The following is an 18828-nucleotide window of genomic DNA, read 5'->3' as shown; positions in this document are numbered from 1 at the left end:
GTAGCAAGTCCCCTCCAAACCAAAGGGCAAGCTCAAAGCCCTGAGAGCCAGAAGAAATAACTCTGTATTTGCTGATTGAGCAAACCTGAATGTCAAAACTCCTTAAAGTAATAAATACAACCACTCCCCCTTCCTCTCCTCCCATGCAATTTTTGCAGAGTGGAACTGCACCTCAAACACAACAGAAAAACAGATCAGCCTCAGTTCTGGAGGAAAGCAGGACCCACATTTTACATTTAAAGAGAATGCTTCAGAAGTTTATCCATTAAATACTGCCAGAACTAAATTTCCATGTATAATTTGTCATTAATTAGACCTACTCACTAGATACTGTGCACATTTACACAGAATTTCTTTTGTATCTCTCTGTTTTGTGCAAGACATGATCTACTGCCAGTACACCCCTTGTCTCACACTGATACCTCAGCCACGTAAGTAATCTTCTCTCCAAACACAGGATCCAGGATATCCATGTTTTGGCTCTAGCTTTGCATCAGACAACGTAAGATTTCTGCCATTACTTCCATATCCATAAAAAGAGATAGAGAAGAGACACTGTGATGAATTACTGTGTGAAGTGTTTTGAAAACATAAGAGCTGTAGCAGAGTAATTATTAGTTACTTGTGTCATTATGGTCCCCAAGAACAGTAACAGTGGACACTACAGTGCTAGATGCTGTACAAATAAAAACCAGTTGCTGCTGTTCATTTGCCATGCTAAATTAAGTTCAACTCAATTCATTAAATAATAAAATTCCACCTAGAAAAAAACAAAATACAAATTGTTTAAAGAACAGCAATAAAAATTAACTACAGCAAAAAAAAACCCATGAGAAATAATTCATTTTCCCTTCCAAACAAGATGTAGGATAAACAACTTCCGAAAAGAACTAAAATGCAACTTTCATCCCACCTCCTATAGCTATATAGAACGCTAGCACTTCAGTAATAGATTCAATCTGCATGACAATATTCACTTTTTAGGCCATTATTTACTTTCCATGTGTACAGAAAGAAAATGCACTTAACCCAAGCATTAAGGGTTTTTTCTAGGCCCAAAGGAAGTATAATTCCTTCCTACCTACTATCTATTTTAAAAAAGAGAAATACTCAGTATTGACACAAATCTGTTCTAAGTTTTCCAGCACTTTCCTCTCTCATGTAACTGCTAAAGTTCTGGCTTCATCTCAACTAAAGGGAGATGCAGGAGACTAAAAGCTAACCATTAAAAGAATGAGAAAGAAACAGAACAAAAAAATAAACTAATTATCCAAAAAAGGGAGACAATGACCTGAAATTATCACTACCACAAGTGAGGCAAGAGCCATGGAAAGCACTGCCGCCTTTCTTGACATTTGATTCTGAAGTCAGCTGTGCCGCAGCTTGGCTCTGCCTACCTGCAGTAACATGGCAGCCCTGTCAGGTCATTATTAGGACTTCTCATTTCTGTCATTTGCCTCTTCTGATTTTCTTAATTAGGTCTGAGAACATGACCTTTCCTACAGATTGCCATATTTAGCAGCCAACAGATGAGACAACGTTATGCGCACAGGTCTAAATCAATATCTAAACCCTCTGGTTACTGCTGTGGTTTTCAGCACTGAAAAAAGCAGATCTCTAGACTCACAAAGCTTATTTTAGTCAGACATCTGCAAGCTTGGTTAGAATCGAGGGAGAAACAGCAATAATTCATGTATAAAAGCACAGGGTATGAGAAGAGAGGGAAAGGGTGATTTTTCATTTATAAAACTATGCCCATGCTTGCCTTACACACATACACATAACACTCAGGAAACAAACTCTTTTTTTTACTTTGAGAGGAAGAACAAGGATAAAGATAACACATAAGTAATCTAAAGAAATCCCACTTTCCACACTAACAAATAAAAAATTTACCCCAACAGACAGCAATCTGCTTCCCAATGCTTCCGATTCGAAGAAGCCGTTAGTTTCAGAAGCTTTTTACTTATCTCAAAGAGGCAAAACACCCAAATAAGATTTAGTGTTACTGGCATCTAATACCACTCCATCTTTCCAATTCTAATCCAATCCCTAATATGAAATAGACTATAAAGCAACCATTTAGCTACTCAAATAAATACCCTTTGCCATCTCATCTGACTTTCTGCCTCAGATCGATACAAGTATTCTGAATGGGGGAAAAAGAATGGAGTAACTGATCCCCGTCTCTGAAACATGCTTCCCTTTATATGCAGTGTAAGTATCACTCTAACAGCAGCTTTTTGAAATAATTCAGAATCTAACATATTCAATTAGCTCTCCTTCTTGGACAAAGGCTATCACCATACATTATCACTGAAAATGTAATTCAGTGTTTTAATTCTTCTAGCCTTATACAGATTGAATAGCTTATGTAGACTACTATTCTCTATCAGTATGATAAATCATGTCACGCTTTTCAAAGCTATGAAGAAGTAGCCCTGAAACCCAATAACACCTTTACTTATCTGTGACTTAGCAAAAAGACTAATCTGAACATTAGTAGCGCAGAAGAGGAACTAACTGGCATCTTAACAGCCACAGCAGAACCTACAGAGTAGGTGTTAGGCAGGGACACAGCAACACATCCTTCTCTGGTATTCTCTTTTGGGAGGGGCTACCCATCAGCAGACAGTGTAGATGTCTCAGAGCCACCCAGGTGTATGAACCTGAGACAGACCAGGGAAACAAGCAGAATTTAAATTAACGAAACACTTTAAGCAGGCTTGAAGTAGAGGAAAGAATTGACCCTAAGTGGGTTAAATGGCAGAAGAGCTCTGCGGGCCTATATACACCAACACAATTTGGAAAACAGAGGACTTGGGGGGAAAAGGCAGCCTGCCCTTCAGAGGGTAGCATAAAAGAGGCACTTCATTAGTAGCATGGAGGTTGGTTTTTTAAGGAGGGAAGTTGGAGAAACTCATATTTGATTTTTAAGGAGGGAAGTTGGAGAAACTCACATTTGATTGAAAAAAAAAAAAAAGGAGGAAAAAAAAAAAACGTAGACAAAGAAGAGAGACACCCTGAATCAAGTCCTCAAGAGACTGTGAACAGTAAGTGCTTCTTTGCCTCCCTGGTTTATATCCTGGCAGTCCGCTTTACCCCAGGAATCTGCTTTACCCCATTTGCACTTCCCCAAATACTCCTTCCACCTACCTGCCTGTTAAGGCATAATTCCTGCCTGGCACAGCTCCTTGGGGCCATGCTGCAGTACAGACACACCTACAAAAGTCAGACAAGCAGCACTCCTCCTCCGTGACCACCTTTCCTTTCTTTTGTGCTCCCCTTCTTCTGCAGGTCAAGGCCCCCAGGCTCCTCCTGAAGGTCCCAACACCACCTAGGAGCCACACCAACAACCCCCCCTAGCCTTGCTCCAAGGGCCTCTGGCAGGCTACAGCCCGGAGGACACATCTCCCTTGGGCTTTGCCCTATTTCTCAGGGGTCTCTCACAAAGGAACACCCAACCAAGTAAACCTCCACCACCACCACACCCCCCAACCCAAGGCCCGTGCTCCAGCCCTTCCACTGCCCCACCTGGGTACAGCAACCCAGTTGCTTGATTCTTCCCCAGGAGGACCGGTAAGGAGTCACCCAGTCCGGGCAGTCTCACTAATCCCTTCTCACGTACTTTCATCACGTCCAAGAACCACAATTTGCTGACATTTCCTCTATGCCTGGATCATACTCTGTGATACTTAGCTGCTTTGTTGTAAGCATTACATAGAAAGTAGGTTATGGCTACTTTAATTTTAATTAGCCACAGAAAAATATACATTCATTACCAGATTTATCAATAGATTCACATGCAAAACACAGTACTGCCTAATTGGACAGATCCAAATAAGAGAGGTGAATTACACACTGTTTCAAACAGATTTCATATTATACAGCTGTTTGCAGTTTAAAAGAGTTTAAAAATTCTATTTTCCAGTTTGCAAAATTCATCTAAACAAAAATCTTTCTTTATGGACCCCTGTTTATTCCATAAAACTATAAATATGATAATTTATTCCTTTGTCCCTTATTGCAAGCAAATGGTAAAACAAGTCTAGGGAAGTTGCATGCTTTTCAGTGTAGCTACTTCAGTAATTCCTAGATAGCTAATTTGTATAAGGATGAGAGATTATTCCACTAATAAGGTTTAAATTAATCTATTGCAAAAGTACTGCCTCAGAGAGTTGCCAACAATCTGACCAGCAACACATTCATTTTTTCCTCTCTCACAACTCACTGTTTACTTTCCAGCTACACCATGCTCACTTAGCACTAAATAGCTTAATTTACTGCTATTACTTCTGTATTGTGTTTTTTCTGGGACTTTTCTTACCATCATAAATTTTGTCCTTTCAAAGCTGTATACCTTCTTTGCCTACATGCTAGCTTCTCTCTTACTCATCCACTTAAGTGAACACTAGATCATTTATATTGAATACATCTTTCCTGATGATCTTTTACTAAGCATTTATTTCTCTTCTACCTCACCTAATAAGAGTGATATATGGTTCTCAATTTGGCATCAGCCAACAATTGATCATAGTGTTCTGTTCACATACGGATGGCAATTACTACTACAAACTCCCTATTTGAGAGATTTGTATGGTGGTGACATGACTGGATTCCACTCCTACCATGAGATTTCACAACAACAGTGTCACATGTAATAAGTCAAATTTTTTCCAATATAAATTACATCTTATGGTATTATGGCTGAAAACCACAGTGCAAAATTGCTCAAGCTAACACTGCAAAAATATGCTTCAACTTGCCTTTGGCATTCAAAGTCTTCAATTGCATTGTCCTTGGCAAAAATTGTGGCATTTTCTTTAAGCCTGTTTTTTATTAAATCTACTGATTGATGTCTGAACACAAAAAGATAACATTATCCCCCAAAGTAGGTGGTATTTTCTTAAGTGAGGAATAATACTAATTACTGTAAAGGATTACTGACAAATGTTATTGTGATCATTCAAATTCAAAAGAGACTAATACCACATGTTTTAAGGGCTGTGTAAATTGTAGAGCAATACTTTCTTTTCTTACTCAGACTATACTACAGCATGATATATTGTCTTAACAGTAGAAAGTCTAAGCCTTGCATTAAGTTGATTCATCAATCAGTAGAATATTTTCTTTTCGTGAAGTTCTGTGGCAGGGCAAGACAGTAATTTGTATTTGATTGTATAATTAGCTTCACATATAGAAAAGCCAGGAGAAACATTTATAACTTTTCTTTCATTTGGGTAACAATGGAAATTTCTCTACAGCTATTCGTTCCTTCATTTGTTGAATTCTGTTCATGTCTGAATATGAGATACTGTACTGTCTCTTTGAGCACAGCACTTGAGATCAGAAGCTTCATACAGTCTCATATTTAATTCTATGGTCTTGAACAAAGACATTAATGTTTTTTCTTTCCTCTTCCATCTGTAGAATGTGGCTATTCATACCTAAGTGCCTCTTGTATTAATTGTCGTTATTAATAGTTGTATTGATTAATAGTTAATGAATTCAAAGTATTTTTGTGGACAAAAATATTCTCAACAGTGCAGAGAGGAAACTGGAATTTCAATTATATTAAAAAATGTGAATTGAAAATATACCAATGCTCCAAACTGCAACAAACCCAAAGAATTTTGAAATTGCCTGAAAAACACAGAAGTTACACTCGGTTTTGTTTCAAGAAAATATTTTCCATTGTATCTTATAATGGAATAGTGAAGTAAATTGAAAAACAAAAAGTTACTTCAAAATAGAAAAGAAATTCAATATCAGAATTTTTTAAAATTAGTATCTGCTTGTCAAAAATATTGATCAACTCTAGTTTCATATGTTATAATTAATCTTACATTAGTGGATCACTTTAAAGATGACAAAAATGATTTCACTATTAATCTACCAAGAGCTAAGTGATGGGACAGTCCCAAAATTACCCAGAGCCTCAACACTCTATATAAACAGCTTTTTACTTCTTCAGCTCCAGGTCCTGTATCCCTTGCAAATCAATTCGTCTCCACCACAGTAATTACGGCATTCTTAAAAACAAATTGACTTGTCAAGTTAGTTCCTCCATGACATCCTCAGTGTCTTCAGTGATGTTTCTTTTAAGAGAGAATGACAGCAGGCAGAAAAAACTGAGCTTCCACCTGCCCCAGTCCCCCTTCACTAGAAGGACTGCAACAAAGCCAGGATTCTATTTCCTCCTGTTTAAAATCATATATGGAAAACATTGAAACAGGAAATATTCTTCATCTCATTTTATCACCACTGTTGACACTGGGTATCATTTAATCTCTTGCAATTTTTTTAAGAGTATTCACATTAGGACTGAAAAAAAAAATCCCTGCAGCAGCCATGGCCACCTACTAACTCCAGCCTCATGGCTCCAAGGGAATTCCCTTTAGCAAAATCAAAGTGACACACAGATAACAATCCAGTTCGGCTACTTATAACTTGAGCAGCGCAGCCTCACAGCTGACTTAATCCAACTGTGAAGTAATATGGTGTGTAATCCAGGGTGAGAGACAGGTAAAATTTAAACCAGCAAGTTTGAAAGAAAGGGTGTTGACCCACAAGGCAACGCTCTGCACAACAGAGAAGAAGATAAAAGGCAAAGCCTTTCTACTTTCAAGACACCCTGAATGTGGCTTTTTTTTCCCTCTTCTTTAATAAAAGGTTATCTTTCTCTCTACAGGCAGTTGATGAAACAGTGATCAGCATATACTGTCCTAAATCCCCACCTGATGTGCACTACGTTATTCTGCTGGCATTGCTGGCAAATCCCCTCAGGTCCTGTAAACCAGTGTATGAGCCCTTAATAGAAGTACAGCAATTTACACCAGTGGCAACTCTGCTCTAACAACCCTACAATGATTTATACCAGCTAAATGACAGAACCCACTTGGGGAAATAGAGACGAAGAGTCTTGAAAGGATAGCATCAAGAAAATATTCTTTTCCTTAGGCACAATAGCTAGAATAACTAAAACTAACACTGTTATACTGATTAAGGAGACTGTTGAAGAGCCATAGGAAAACTGAAGTACCAATCAGCTCCTCACTGTTACAAGGCAACACTGCGACAGAGACTCTGAAGAAATTCAAACTCACACAACAAGAATTTCTCTGCAGAATTGCTACCATGAGTCTGAGAGCGCCTGTGCTCAGCTCAAGGGTTGTCACAGCTACTGGTATAGACATTTTCCTCAGGGATGTTCTGTAGGTCACATCAACAGTCTATAGTTATGAAATATTCCTCCAGCAAAATCATCAGCAGGTTGCTACTATCTGCAGCGGGTGAGAAAAGCTTCCTTCCTTTTTTTTCTCCCTCTTGCTTTTTTTTAAATTTTTTTTTTTTTTTTAATCTTTCAGGCTAAATGTCAGAAAATGACACATGGCCACTCCTTCCATTGCTTTATCAGTGCCATGGCAAAGTAATATGTGAAAGCCCTGCACAATAATTTGCAGCCTGGGTCCTTTTTCAGACAACCAAATATTTAAGGACAGGTCTCACAAGGCTTTTTTGCTTGATCTCATCTGTGTTATTTCAGTCTGCAGCTTTATATAAAATGAAAACCTCTCTAGGGAATTAAATATCAAATAACATTATGTTTTTTCTACTGCATCCAATAGTTTGCCTACTTGTCCTCAAGTCATTGAGCAAAATACTTTAAATACTTTATATTTGATAAAAACCCGTATAGTGTATTTTTATGAAAGTAATGCAGTTTTATGCTTTTACCCAGATATTTCACCTGGCATAATTTTCTTTTAATAGCTACATTGTCCTTTATAACATGGGCATATTTTAAAGGAACTCATAAAAACTAAATTTTACAGGCTAAAAATTAAATACTAAGCACTGATGAGATGTGTATGTATGTTACAGGTTTAGCATGTGTCACAGATAAATACAGACACATAATTATTTGATGGTACAGATTTTATAACATGTAATTAAAAAGTGGACTGCTGGAATCCTCTAAGATTTTATTAACAATTCATTAACTGTCTGAACTATTTAGGCATGGAACCTTAATATATTTCGTTTAGGAATATTTTCTTGGCAGCCTGATCCAGTAGGAGAACAAGCAGTTAAAACGGGGTAGTATTGTGGTTTTAAGCATCTGAATGTTAGTCCTTTTGCTGGTTTGTAACCTGTTCCCAAAGAAATGAGCAAGAATTAAGAAGGAGTCTAGATTTCCAGATTTCTCCTTATCCTTTCTTCTAATTATGGAATTACCAAACAAGTGTCAAAACAGCATCTTCAATTGCTTCACCTTCCTCTGAAACAACTGTTGCCAAACAATGCTGCATGGATCACCACATACCCACACAGTACTTTCTGGTGGTCTAAGAAGATTTAGTGAGTCACTGCTTGCCTCTGCCACCTGCTATATTGTATTAGAAGCAGCTGAGAAAAGTGTATTATACTTTCCAATTGTTCATGTGAAGAATTGCCATTAGTGGACATACCCAGTTCGGTCAACAGTGAAAGCAAGAGAACCCTGCCCCAAGAAACTATCTTGACACACCAGTTCAAGCTATTCGTGCTAAGTCAGATGAAGCAGTTTTCCTCAGTGCTGTACAGAGGTTCTGCTTTCTGCTCTGCCTGTCCTCCTGTACTCTGAGGATGTAGAATGAAGGAAGATAAACACGGATTTCTGACACCAAAAACCTCAGCCTCTCCCAGCGCAGTTAAAGATGGACCCTTCTGGCTAGGACTCCTAAGCAAACTTCTACATGGGCTGAGGGCAGCTACTAGAGACATATGTACACTAATTCAATATATTGAAAAGCATACATTTCTTTCTTCTCTCCCTCCCCCTCCCCCCAACCATTAAGTAATAATTAATGTATGGAAGTGGAACTAGTATACTGACCTCATCGACATTCTCAAATGCATTGATGACATCATACGGCAAGCATGAGAGCAGATCGATCACAAACCAGGTCTTCAAGTAATTCATGCGAATCAGCTTCGGGTCAGAGATCACCTCTCCTGCTGGCCCCACAAAGGTGGTATGGAAATTAAGCACAATGTCTACCAAAAAAATTACATCTACAATGCTGTCGACTACTAGCCATGCCACATTGTTCTGTTTGGTTTTAAAGGAGACATTGTAAGGGACCAAAATAGCAGTGTAGAAGGTTAAAATCAAGATGATCCAGTCCCAGGTAGTCTTGAAAACGCAATAATGCAAAATTATATGCGGCGGAGTCTTTGGTGCCTCTTGTTTGTACTGCGGGAGGATTTCAGAGCCCAGCTGCAGTACCTGTAGTCACAGAGATTTCAGGAGAAAAAGAAAACATGCTTAATTTTTTTCACGTTATTTTTCACATTGTAGATTCTCAAGCTCAGTACAACAGCTGATAAAAATGCATGTCCATTAACTCCTTTTATCACCACCAAATGGTAAGCAAGTCAGGATAAGTATTCTGTTAAACAAATCAACATCAACCTAAGAACAGTTGTTGTTTCTTTTAATGCCATTCATTATTTTTTGACACTAAGCCTAATGTGCTGGGTCTCCAAGTCATATAAAGAAGAGACAGCTCCTTCAGCAGTCTAAACAGATGAGACAGATAAATGATGGGCAGGAAGGCGGTTGCAAATAGAAATCAATGGCAAAACCAGGAACAATACTGCAACTTCTGAGTTCCAGTCCAGCACCGGGACCACTGGACCACATTGCTTCTCCACATTGTCTATTTAATTGTTCACTATACTGTATCTGAAATAGTCTTATACTACAATCTGTTATGAATGCACAGGGCTTTGTTCCTCTTCTATGGGCCGTGCAGGACCAAAGCCCATGGATAACTATCATTAGCCTCAATAAACTCATTTTGAACTTTAACTTTTCATTGAGAGAAGATCAGTGTCTTCACCATCTGATGGTGTACAGTCAAGTTACAACGCAGTTAGGTCTGAATTCAAAAAAGCTCTGCAGCAAAACATGATCTGTCAGCATGTTTTAAACCCTGGGCCTCAAGCTGAGCACATGCTCCAGGTGTTTTGCATAACTGCAATCTCGATCAATGCTGCCCATTTTAAGTCTACTCTCTTTCCAGTTCTGCACACCAGTGCAAAAAGAGTATGAGTATAAATCTTGGGAACCAAAGTTTCTTTTACATACCTATGAACAAGAATGTGTTTGTTTACATCTATGGATATACATGAGGGTGAAACCAACATGAAGGACCTGTCTCCAAATAAAGAGAAGTTAATTTTAAAATAAAATTTAACCTGGATGAGTTATGGGTGAAAACTGAAAGGAAGATGGAGGTTTGCTCGAGTGAGATGTGTTTGCTAATGTCAAACTCATAGAACCTGTGAGAACTATTTAGGAGCATGGTTCCTTTTTTACATTTATTTACATCATAGTTCAGAGCAATAGTGAGCAGAGAAGGAAATTAAATGGCCACCTTCTCAGGGAAAAGATCAGACAACGTAGCTATAATAGGAGGATGTCTTCCTTTCATGTTCCTTATCTCAGCTTTTTTAACGTCAATTATTTGGACACGGATTTTTATCTGCAGGCTTTTCTGAGTGCTTTTTATTATTCTTTTTTTGTGAACTGGTGGGCTTTTTTCCAACAGATTAAGCCAAAGGGGACAAAAGAAAACAATCAGCTACAAGAGTCCTACTTGGACAAAACAGCCTCAGATCAAGTTCCCTGCTGCTTTGAACCTCACATAATCACTTACTCCTGTGCACAACAGGGGTCAGACACTGTCATATCACAGTCCCTTGCACATGTGTAAATGACAGCAGGAGCTGCAAGCCTGCTGACTTTCAGCCCAGTATGTTCTCCAGAAGAGAAGTAGCATGACCTGCTCAGAGACCTGCATGTTAGCACAGAGGCATCAATAGTTTGAAAAAAATAAGAGGACTTGGTATTTTTGTTTCACTGAGTTTCTAGAATGACAGCAAAAAGGGAAAAGGAACATTTTCCCCTAAGTAGAATCCTTGCAGACCAAACTAGGACTCAGACAAGTCCACTGCAGTATTAAGTACTCTGCCACTCCTGACCCTGATTCATGCAGGTTCTCCATACTACAAAAAAAAAATTAAAAATAAAGTTGCCTTGTGGTGAGAAGAGCTGGAAGCAGCACAAGACAGAAGCAGTTTCTTCTCTGCAGGAGGCACTGGCCAGCCAATGCAGTCCCCAGAAGTCACTGGTAGTGACTGGAAGAGACACAGGTTGTGTACTGAGTTAGTATGTGTACTCAGAGCATCGTTCCCTTCAGGGCTTGTCAGCAGTCCCAGCGACAAATGTTAGGATGTCTTTTCTCGAAAAAAGTTCTAGCCCAAGATCAATACTGCAAATACCTCCTGCCCCCCTTTTTGAACATCATAGCTGTACCTGAATCAGTTGGAAAGCACTGAGCTACTACTGGCTTTTATGAGGATTTGCAGCAGCAGCAGCCCTAACATAAGATCCCAAGCCTGAAATATGCTTCACTGGGCAAGGAGGTTCCTCTGCAATATTCACTCACTGGAATAACTGATCAGCAAACCCAAGCACTTTCTATCACCTAGTAACATTTTTCAGTCAGTTAACTGGATTCCAGTTCTAATGCTGAGATCTTACCAGTGTGGGGAGATTGTATCACCCCTTAAATGCAGGCTGAAAACATAATTGCTTCTTTTGCAATCACGTCTCCTAAAGCTTACTTTTTTAGCCTCTGATATTATATGAAAAAGTCAAACATTTTGGTAATCATTCTAATCAGCACAGGAACTTCAACCATGAAACACCAAAAAAATAGTTTTGTTAGTTCTTGTCAGATTGATTCTTTTATATACATACATAAGTTCTAGGCTGAAAATTGTAAAATTCACTCCATTTTGGCCACCACTGGTCTCTTTGTACTCCAAGAACTTGTGGAAATTTTGCATCATCCAAACTAAAGTTACTGGAAAATGTACTAATGTATTCCCATATACCTGAATAATAGGAACAAAGGCAAGAACAATCTCTGTTTGGCAATAACGAAGGGGCGAAATTATGGTGTCCGTTATTTTGCTGTAAATCAAAAAAAATTACAGTAAAGCCAGTGGAACTGCAGGGATGTAAAACTGAACTGAGTGCAGAGAAGAACAGACCTCTAGTTTCAACTTGGTAAGAAAATAAACAACTTTGCTGCTTCAGTGTTTCAAAATATCATCACCAAGTACAAAGCACTCTCCCCTAGCTTGTTTGAGATTCAAAGGGCTACAGAACAGGAAAATAAAAGGATTGATGTCTCCGTCCCTTTTTATTTAGAAAGTAAATGTACTCTAAACTATCTGAATGGCTAGGGACCTTATTAATAAGTCTTTTGAACTTCCACTACCACCTTGGAGTCTCTGGTTAAGCTCTACCAATGGCTATTTAAAGTGACCAAGGGCCATGGCTTCAGCTGGTCTCCAGTGGAAGGATGTGCACCAGCAGTGTGTGTGTGAATCTTGAAAGAAGGGGCAGGGACAGGGCAGCAGATGGGCATCAAGGAATGACGTAGGGATATCAATCACTCGCAAGGTGGGGAAAGCCACCTGCAGCAAGCCTGGGGTGTCTCCAGTCTTTTGTTTGGGTGGGGTGGGGGTGACAAGTTCTAGCCCTGGCTCCCTCTCACTACATCACTAACGCGCACCTTGTAAAACCACTCCATCTTGCTGGCATTGCTAGAGAGATGAACTGTCATTTCACAGCTTGAGATGGAAGAAGGGCACTGTCCCAGCTCATGCTACCTCTCCCGGGAAAGGCAACTCACTTTACAGATTGGCAAAGATCTTGCAGCCTCCGGGACTGCCAGCCAAGAGCTTTCAAAGGCACCAAACTCTTCTTTTCATTGAAGGAAGAAAAAAAACCCTATAACGAAGCTTAATTATCTCAGAGAACAAGCATGTGCTTTTAGCATTAAGTACAACAAGAGAGCTCATTGCTGTGCAGAAATAAGGGAAGGAGGTCCACAGAGCTTAGTGCTAAAGCTCTAGGTTTTGTCAGGTTGCTGCACTGGAAGTTAGGAGAGCTCTTTTCTCCACCTTTCACGCCAAGGGCCGCACACAGTCTACCCCTGGGTCATCTAGAGATTAAGAGCTATAAACCCCACTCTCTCTGCACCATATAGCAAAGCCAGGTAGATGCAAAGAGAAGTACCTTCTGCCCTATTCCAAGGTGCTCTTGCTGCACTCCAGCCTCTAGGGAGAGTAGTGCCAACCTGAAACACAATATTTGCTGAAGCAGTCAAGTGTGGTTACCCACCCACATGAACGAACTAGATTCAAACTGCTTCTAAAGGAACTTCTCCTGGAGAGGAAAAAAAAAAAACCCCAAGAGATGAATGTAAAAGTAATCATGAAGAAAATGTACACAACTATATAAACCGATATGCTGAGCTTCCACCCATGTGCACTGAACAAATATTTCATTACTCTAATTTTCTAAATAACTGAAACAGCCCTGGTTTTGGAAGATTTCTTGATTATGCAGTTTTACCATAGTAAAAGAAATATTTGTTTCAGAAAGTTATTAATGAAAGTATTATTCCAATTACTTATGATTCATCAGCCACTACGGTTGTATTATCCGCATTTATTATTTGTGGTAATGATGCATGATGTTTTAATAGCTCTCTAAAGCCGGAGAATATTATTTCAAGAGCAGAAATGACAAATTTCATCATGGGTTTCACAAGGCTGTGTTCATTTTTTTAACATAACAAAATAAAAAAAAATTATCCTAGATTTGTTAAAAAATGGTGAATATATCACCAGTCAGGACTCACAGAAGTGCATCAACAAGTGGTTACAATGATTTATTTATTTTTAAGACTGCATGACTGGGGAAAAAACCCCCACAAAAACAATCATTCATTTTCAGCTTAATCTCTCCCTTTTGTGTTTTCAACTGTACATATTTGCTTTCTCTCACTCTCCCTTGCTTTTGTTTTCATAGGCACCCACACAAATTGCTCCCAAGCCAAGGGCTAGGTGCTAAGCCTCAACCTGAAGTAGATTTTAATGGCAGTTATAAGTCCCTGGTAAACAAGGTTTAAAAAAAAAATGGCAGAAGTTCCGTTATTAAGCAGTGCTGCTAAGCACCATTATAATTTTTCTGCTTTTATTTCTCATAACTATCGCATTTGTTAAATTATGACACAATCTTGTTTACCCAGAACTGCCTGGTAAATATGCAGAATACATCAGCTAACTCCGTAGGTGCAGACGACACGTGTACTATGCAGTGACCAGGAAGAATGGTTCCTACAATCGGCTCCTTGGTGATAAAGCCACAGAAATATATCAATTACTTTATACTCTTATTGCAAAATGTACTCTCAGAGTTACCTAACACCCTTGCATCAATTGCATAATTAATTTAAGCAGTTTTCATATGACTGCTATTAGAGAAGTCAGGCTAAACAAATCTACACATACTGGCAAAAGTCAGACTGAAGTTTAATAGACACTGCTTGTATTATCCATGGCCTGTGGATAAAACAAAGTAGTTTGCCACTAACACCATTCTTAAACTAGTATTTCATAAACAATAAAAGAAATTGTAAACTTCTGTGGCAGGCTCCTGTCTTGTGTCTGTACAACACCTTGCCCCACTTAGGTTCTAGGACACAACTGGCTCCTCAGATATTCAAAAATATAAGTGATAAAGAACTAAGAGCAACACAAATAATATTTCAATAAATGAAGAGCCTTCTGGAGCAAACATGATTGATGTGAAATGCCACAGTGAGCAGAAAAAGAAAAAGGATGAAAAAGGATGAATTTTAATTTGAACTTAAGATTTCAAATATGCTACTGCAGAGATGAAGGAAAAAAAAAAAGATTTGAAAATACAACAGGGAACACTTAGAGATCCCATGTTCAATACTATTGAGAGATCGTTCCAGAATAAGAAGCCTGGCACCCCATATGTCTTCAAAGGAAGAAAAGTGGGCTTGTCTGTATCTGTATCTGCACTCTGCTTTTCTCTAGGGTAGTTCTATTGACTTAAGTGGAATTACAGCAGATACACAACAAGGTACCTAACATCACAGTTGGGGCTAATGTTCTTCTTAAAATAATGACTGCAATATTCAGTCGGCAATTAAAGAAACTCATTTCAGACATGTAAACTATACGCTTGCCCTTTATTATTTGTAATGAATCAACTGGCTGTGCCAGTTAGAATACTTGCAAAGACTTGTGGAGCACACTGGCTTGCAAGAAGCTTCAGTAATGTGTAGTCACTGAGGTTCCCTGAGCCAACCAGAATAACCTTTGACCCTTAGCATTATATTCTTCTGCCTACATTTTAGCATGAACTAAAATTCAAAGGTAGACATCTAAAGAGAAGGAAGGATTATTTGATGCTAAGCCTTGAGTAGGATTAGGAGGGAGACTATTCCAAATTCCAGGACACTAAAGGCACCTCAGCGTGGACATGTGATAATCACATGGTATTCCTACAGTATAGTGTCCATGTGAATGTCTGCCCCTCCCCTGTGCTAGTCTGATCTATGTTATTTCTGTATCTCCAACAGAAAACAGTTTTCCATTCTTGAGTGCATCTGTATTAAATACTGAATAGGTAAGTTCCTGTCCGTGGGAATTTCATCATCACATGTTATAATAGCACAGGCCTGGGCAGGAGTTGTTTATTTAGCATAGAAACTAAGACGTATACAGGGCAAAACTAACAGAGTACTGACTATATGGAGACCCCCTGGAGCCCATCAATGGCTTACACCTCCAGCTACACAGGAAGATTAAGAATTATTGACAAGAGTCACAGCAACTGCCATGGCATTCACAGCAATAGGTGATACAGAATTGCCATGTTATATTGGCCATGCTGTCATTAACACCATATTAAGACTTCCCCTAAACTGTTTTTACACCAGGGACACCCTGCTACTGGCCCAGGAGACAGCTACAGGAAACCTGGGACAGTCTCTCCCCCTCGTGGCGAAAGCCCTAAAACCCTAAGTACTTCAAGGAGTCTTCTCTGCCTGGAGCTTTTCTCAAAACTTTGAGAGTCTACTTAAATCACACGGTTTCATCTTCCTAATCTGTCTGCAGTGTTGCTTGTGGCATCTTACAGCTGTTCTGTCCATAAAACCAGTAACTCAAACTTATGTTTTAACCAGTTTGTAAAGCAGGATTGGGATCCCACTGGAAAAGAACTAGACATGAATGAATGCAGAGAACAACTGTGTCAAGGATTCCCCAGAATTTCCTTCTGTACTAGCCTGAGTTTTTCTCACCTCAATTTTACACAAGTGAATAGTCCAAGATCCTACTAACATTGAGATCCTCAGAAGAACGGAAACTAAGCAAGAAAGTTACTTTAATACTAATGCCATTATAAGACTTTGCTGAGATATGGAACACAACACTGCAGTTAGGTTACATGAAGTCTTTTGGACACCTGTTTCCATTCCACTGTCACAGGACACATTTCACAGCACATGTGCCATATTCTGAGCTCCCATGCCTGCCACTAGGCTTCAGATTCCCAGGGCAAGGGGCACAGACAGTGGTTGGCTCACACAGAGACAACATACCCACAAAGGCTAAAAACATTTCTTTACGGTTCCTCAGGGAAAGAAAACATTACCTCAGCAAGTCGCGAATGCTTGTGAACGTTCTCTCCTTTTTGCACGCTCGGAGCAAGCTGCTGCAGCACGCCTCGGCTGCTTGTGAGGGCACGGGTCAAGCGAGCAAACTTTCCCCAACCTTGAGAAAACATAGAAGATTATACACATTACCAAAAAAAGCTGCAAGTATACTACATAAAGCCTCCCGCAACTTAAAAAAAAAAAAAGTTAAAACAGAGCAATCTGCTTTAATACTGACCACAAGGCAGTATAATTTAACCAAGTACCAGATAAAAGCAAGTCACAAAACAGGTGCCAGGGTGGTAAAGTAATAAAACCCATGACTGCAGTGACTTTCTATTCAGTGGCTCTACAAGAGTGCTGTTACATGAACTGCATCTTTTGTAAGGATAAATGTCCACTTTACAATAATCTTCTATTAAATCCAATGGCCAGATCTGGATCTCACAGCACTGCAGAAGACACTCCAGACTAATGAAGATGTAAGACCAGAATCACGCACAACGAAAATTACAGTTGCCTGTAACAGAAGTGAATCTGGCCTCAGATGCATTAAGCATAGATCTGGCATAAGCAGAGAAACATACATAAGATAATAAAAAGCAGAGCAGACAAAGCAAAACAAAATCATTAACTTCATCCTCTCTCAACAAAAGGGGGAAATATACAAATATACAAATAGATTTTCTCGAACTCTAATAAAACCTTTAGCAGCTTCCGGCAGAGAAGTCATACGCTGGATTTTAATTCAGAATATTTTTTACAGTCATTTCAAATACCCCTCAAAACAGAAGGCCTTGAATGACAGTCACAAGAGCTAGTTACAACTATAATCTTTATAAGCAGTACTTTGCCATAACAGAAAGTCAGGCAGAGTATACATCTGGATATTTTTGGTACTCTGAAAGGAAAGTATCAGTGCATTTAGTCCCAATCTTGAAAAATGCTAGCACCACCTGGGAACTGTTGAGCAGTCTCACCTCCTACTCCAACTGCGGACGCTCAGCACTTTGCAGATTCAGTTCTTAATGAGAACCTGATTCTGGAAAAAGTTCCCTCCACATTATGGTTTCATCACTAAAAGAAATGGTACTATTAGCAGTGACTGTTTTTAAAGACCAGTCTGGAGTTTAGCCTGCAAGTGATCCGTGACAAATACAGGAACACGGATGGTTAAAATACTGCCCAGTACTTTGAACATATCCTTGCTTGACATCTTATTTTGATGGAGCTTGCAGGAACATATTTGGTAATTTGAGAGGTGAGCACAAAAAATAAATTGCATGGATCCACTACTGAATAAGATTTTCCAGGGCAGACCTGAAAAGAGAGTTTAGCATTTTCTCTTTTAAGAATATGCAAAACAATGCATTTATTAAAGGGGAGAACCAAATTCATCATACCTCTCCAATATCAAGAATAAAATGGAAGATTTTCTTATGCCTTAAAGCACATTTTAAAACAAGTCTGTCACTGGTAATTTAATAGCCAAGTTGAGTAGAATTAGCCAACGCTTTCGGGCAGTATTCAGCAACAAGTAGATCGAATGATTTCCATCCAGGAAGCCAGACCTTTCCTGATAAACCCATGTAAGATTAGCCTCTATACTAAAGGACTATTTCTCAGAGAAATAAATCAATGTGACAGAACCTCAAGTGAGTTTAGTTTGTATCTGTTATAAACCTGACCCAAAGCATTTGATTTCTCACAATACATTTCCATGGAAGGTGTTGGGTTTTGGTGGGTTTGGGGTTTTTTAAAAGATACACTTATAAATGAGCATTCTTCCCCTACTGTACATGAAGAAATCCAACTACAGTTGATAGGCTAAGGCTTGAAGGCCTTACTACCTTCTGACTAAAGCCAGCAGAGGTTAAAAGAATAGTTCAGGTGGGAGAAACCATTCATAATGGCTAGTCTTCAGCTGAAATAAATCAGACTAGCCTTTGTAAAGCCAACACAGCTACAGCAATTTACACCAAGCTAAAACTTTGCTTTCGCAGAACTTATATGCCAGCACCACTATGTTTTCTTCCCGTTTTACAGGACCATGGGAGAAGGCTATCAGCATCGGTGTATTTTCAGTGATGTAAATCCAGACTGAGGAAGCCCGGGGGGGGGGGGGGGGGGGGGGGGGGGCGGGCGGCGGGCAGGGTGGCTGGTGGCGGCGGGCCCGGGGGACGGGTGCCGCGGGAGGGGCGGGCAGGGTGGCTGGTGAGCGGAGCGG

At 39.4% G+C, this 18828-nt stretch overlaps 1 protein-coding gene across 1 annotated transcript in view; it reads right to left on the bottom strand.

The window, feature by feature from the left end:
* Positions 1–18828, bottom strand: part of KCNH1 (potassium voltage-gated channel subfamily H member 1) — a 202665-nt gene that overhangs the window by 163441 nt on the left and 20396 nt on the right. Inside the window, exons 5-6 of the mRNA XM_009279630.2 lie at positions 16601–16719; positions 8879–9271 (exon numbers count right to left, since the gene is read on the bottom strand). Coding sequence (XP_009277905.2) covers positions 8879–9271; positions 16601–16719 — 512 coding nt within the window. The remainder of the gene's footprint in view (positions 1–8878; positions 9272–16600; positions 16720–18828) is intronic.

Source organism: Aptenodytes forsteri, unplaced genomic scaffold (assembly GCF_000699145.1).
Source record: "Aptenodytes forsteri isolate BGI_AS27 unplaced genomic scaffold, ASM69914v1 Scaffold195, whole genome shotgun sequence".
Classification (NCBI taxonomy): domain Eukaryota; kingdom Metazoa; phylum Chordata; class Aves; order Sphenisciformes; family Spheniscidae; genus Aptenodytes; species Aptenodytes forsteri.
This window is presented reverse-complemented; position numbering and strand designations above follow the sequence as displayed.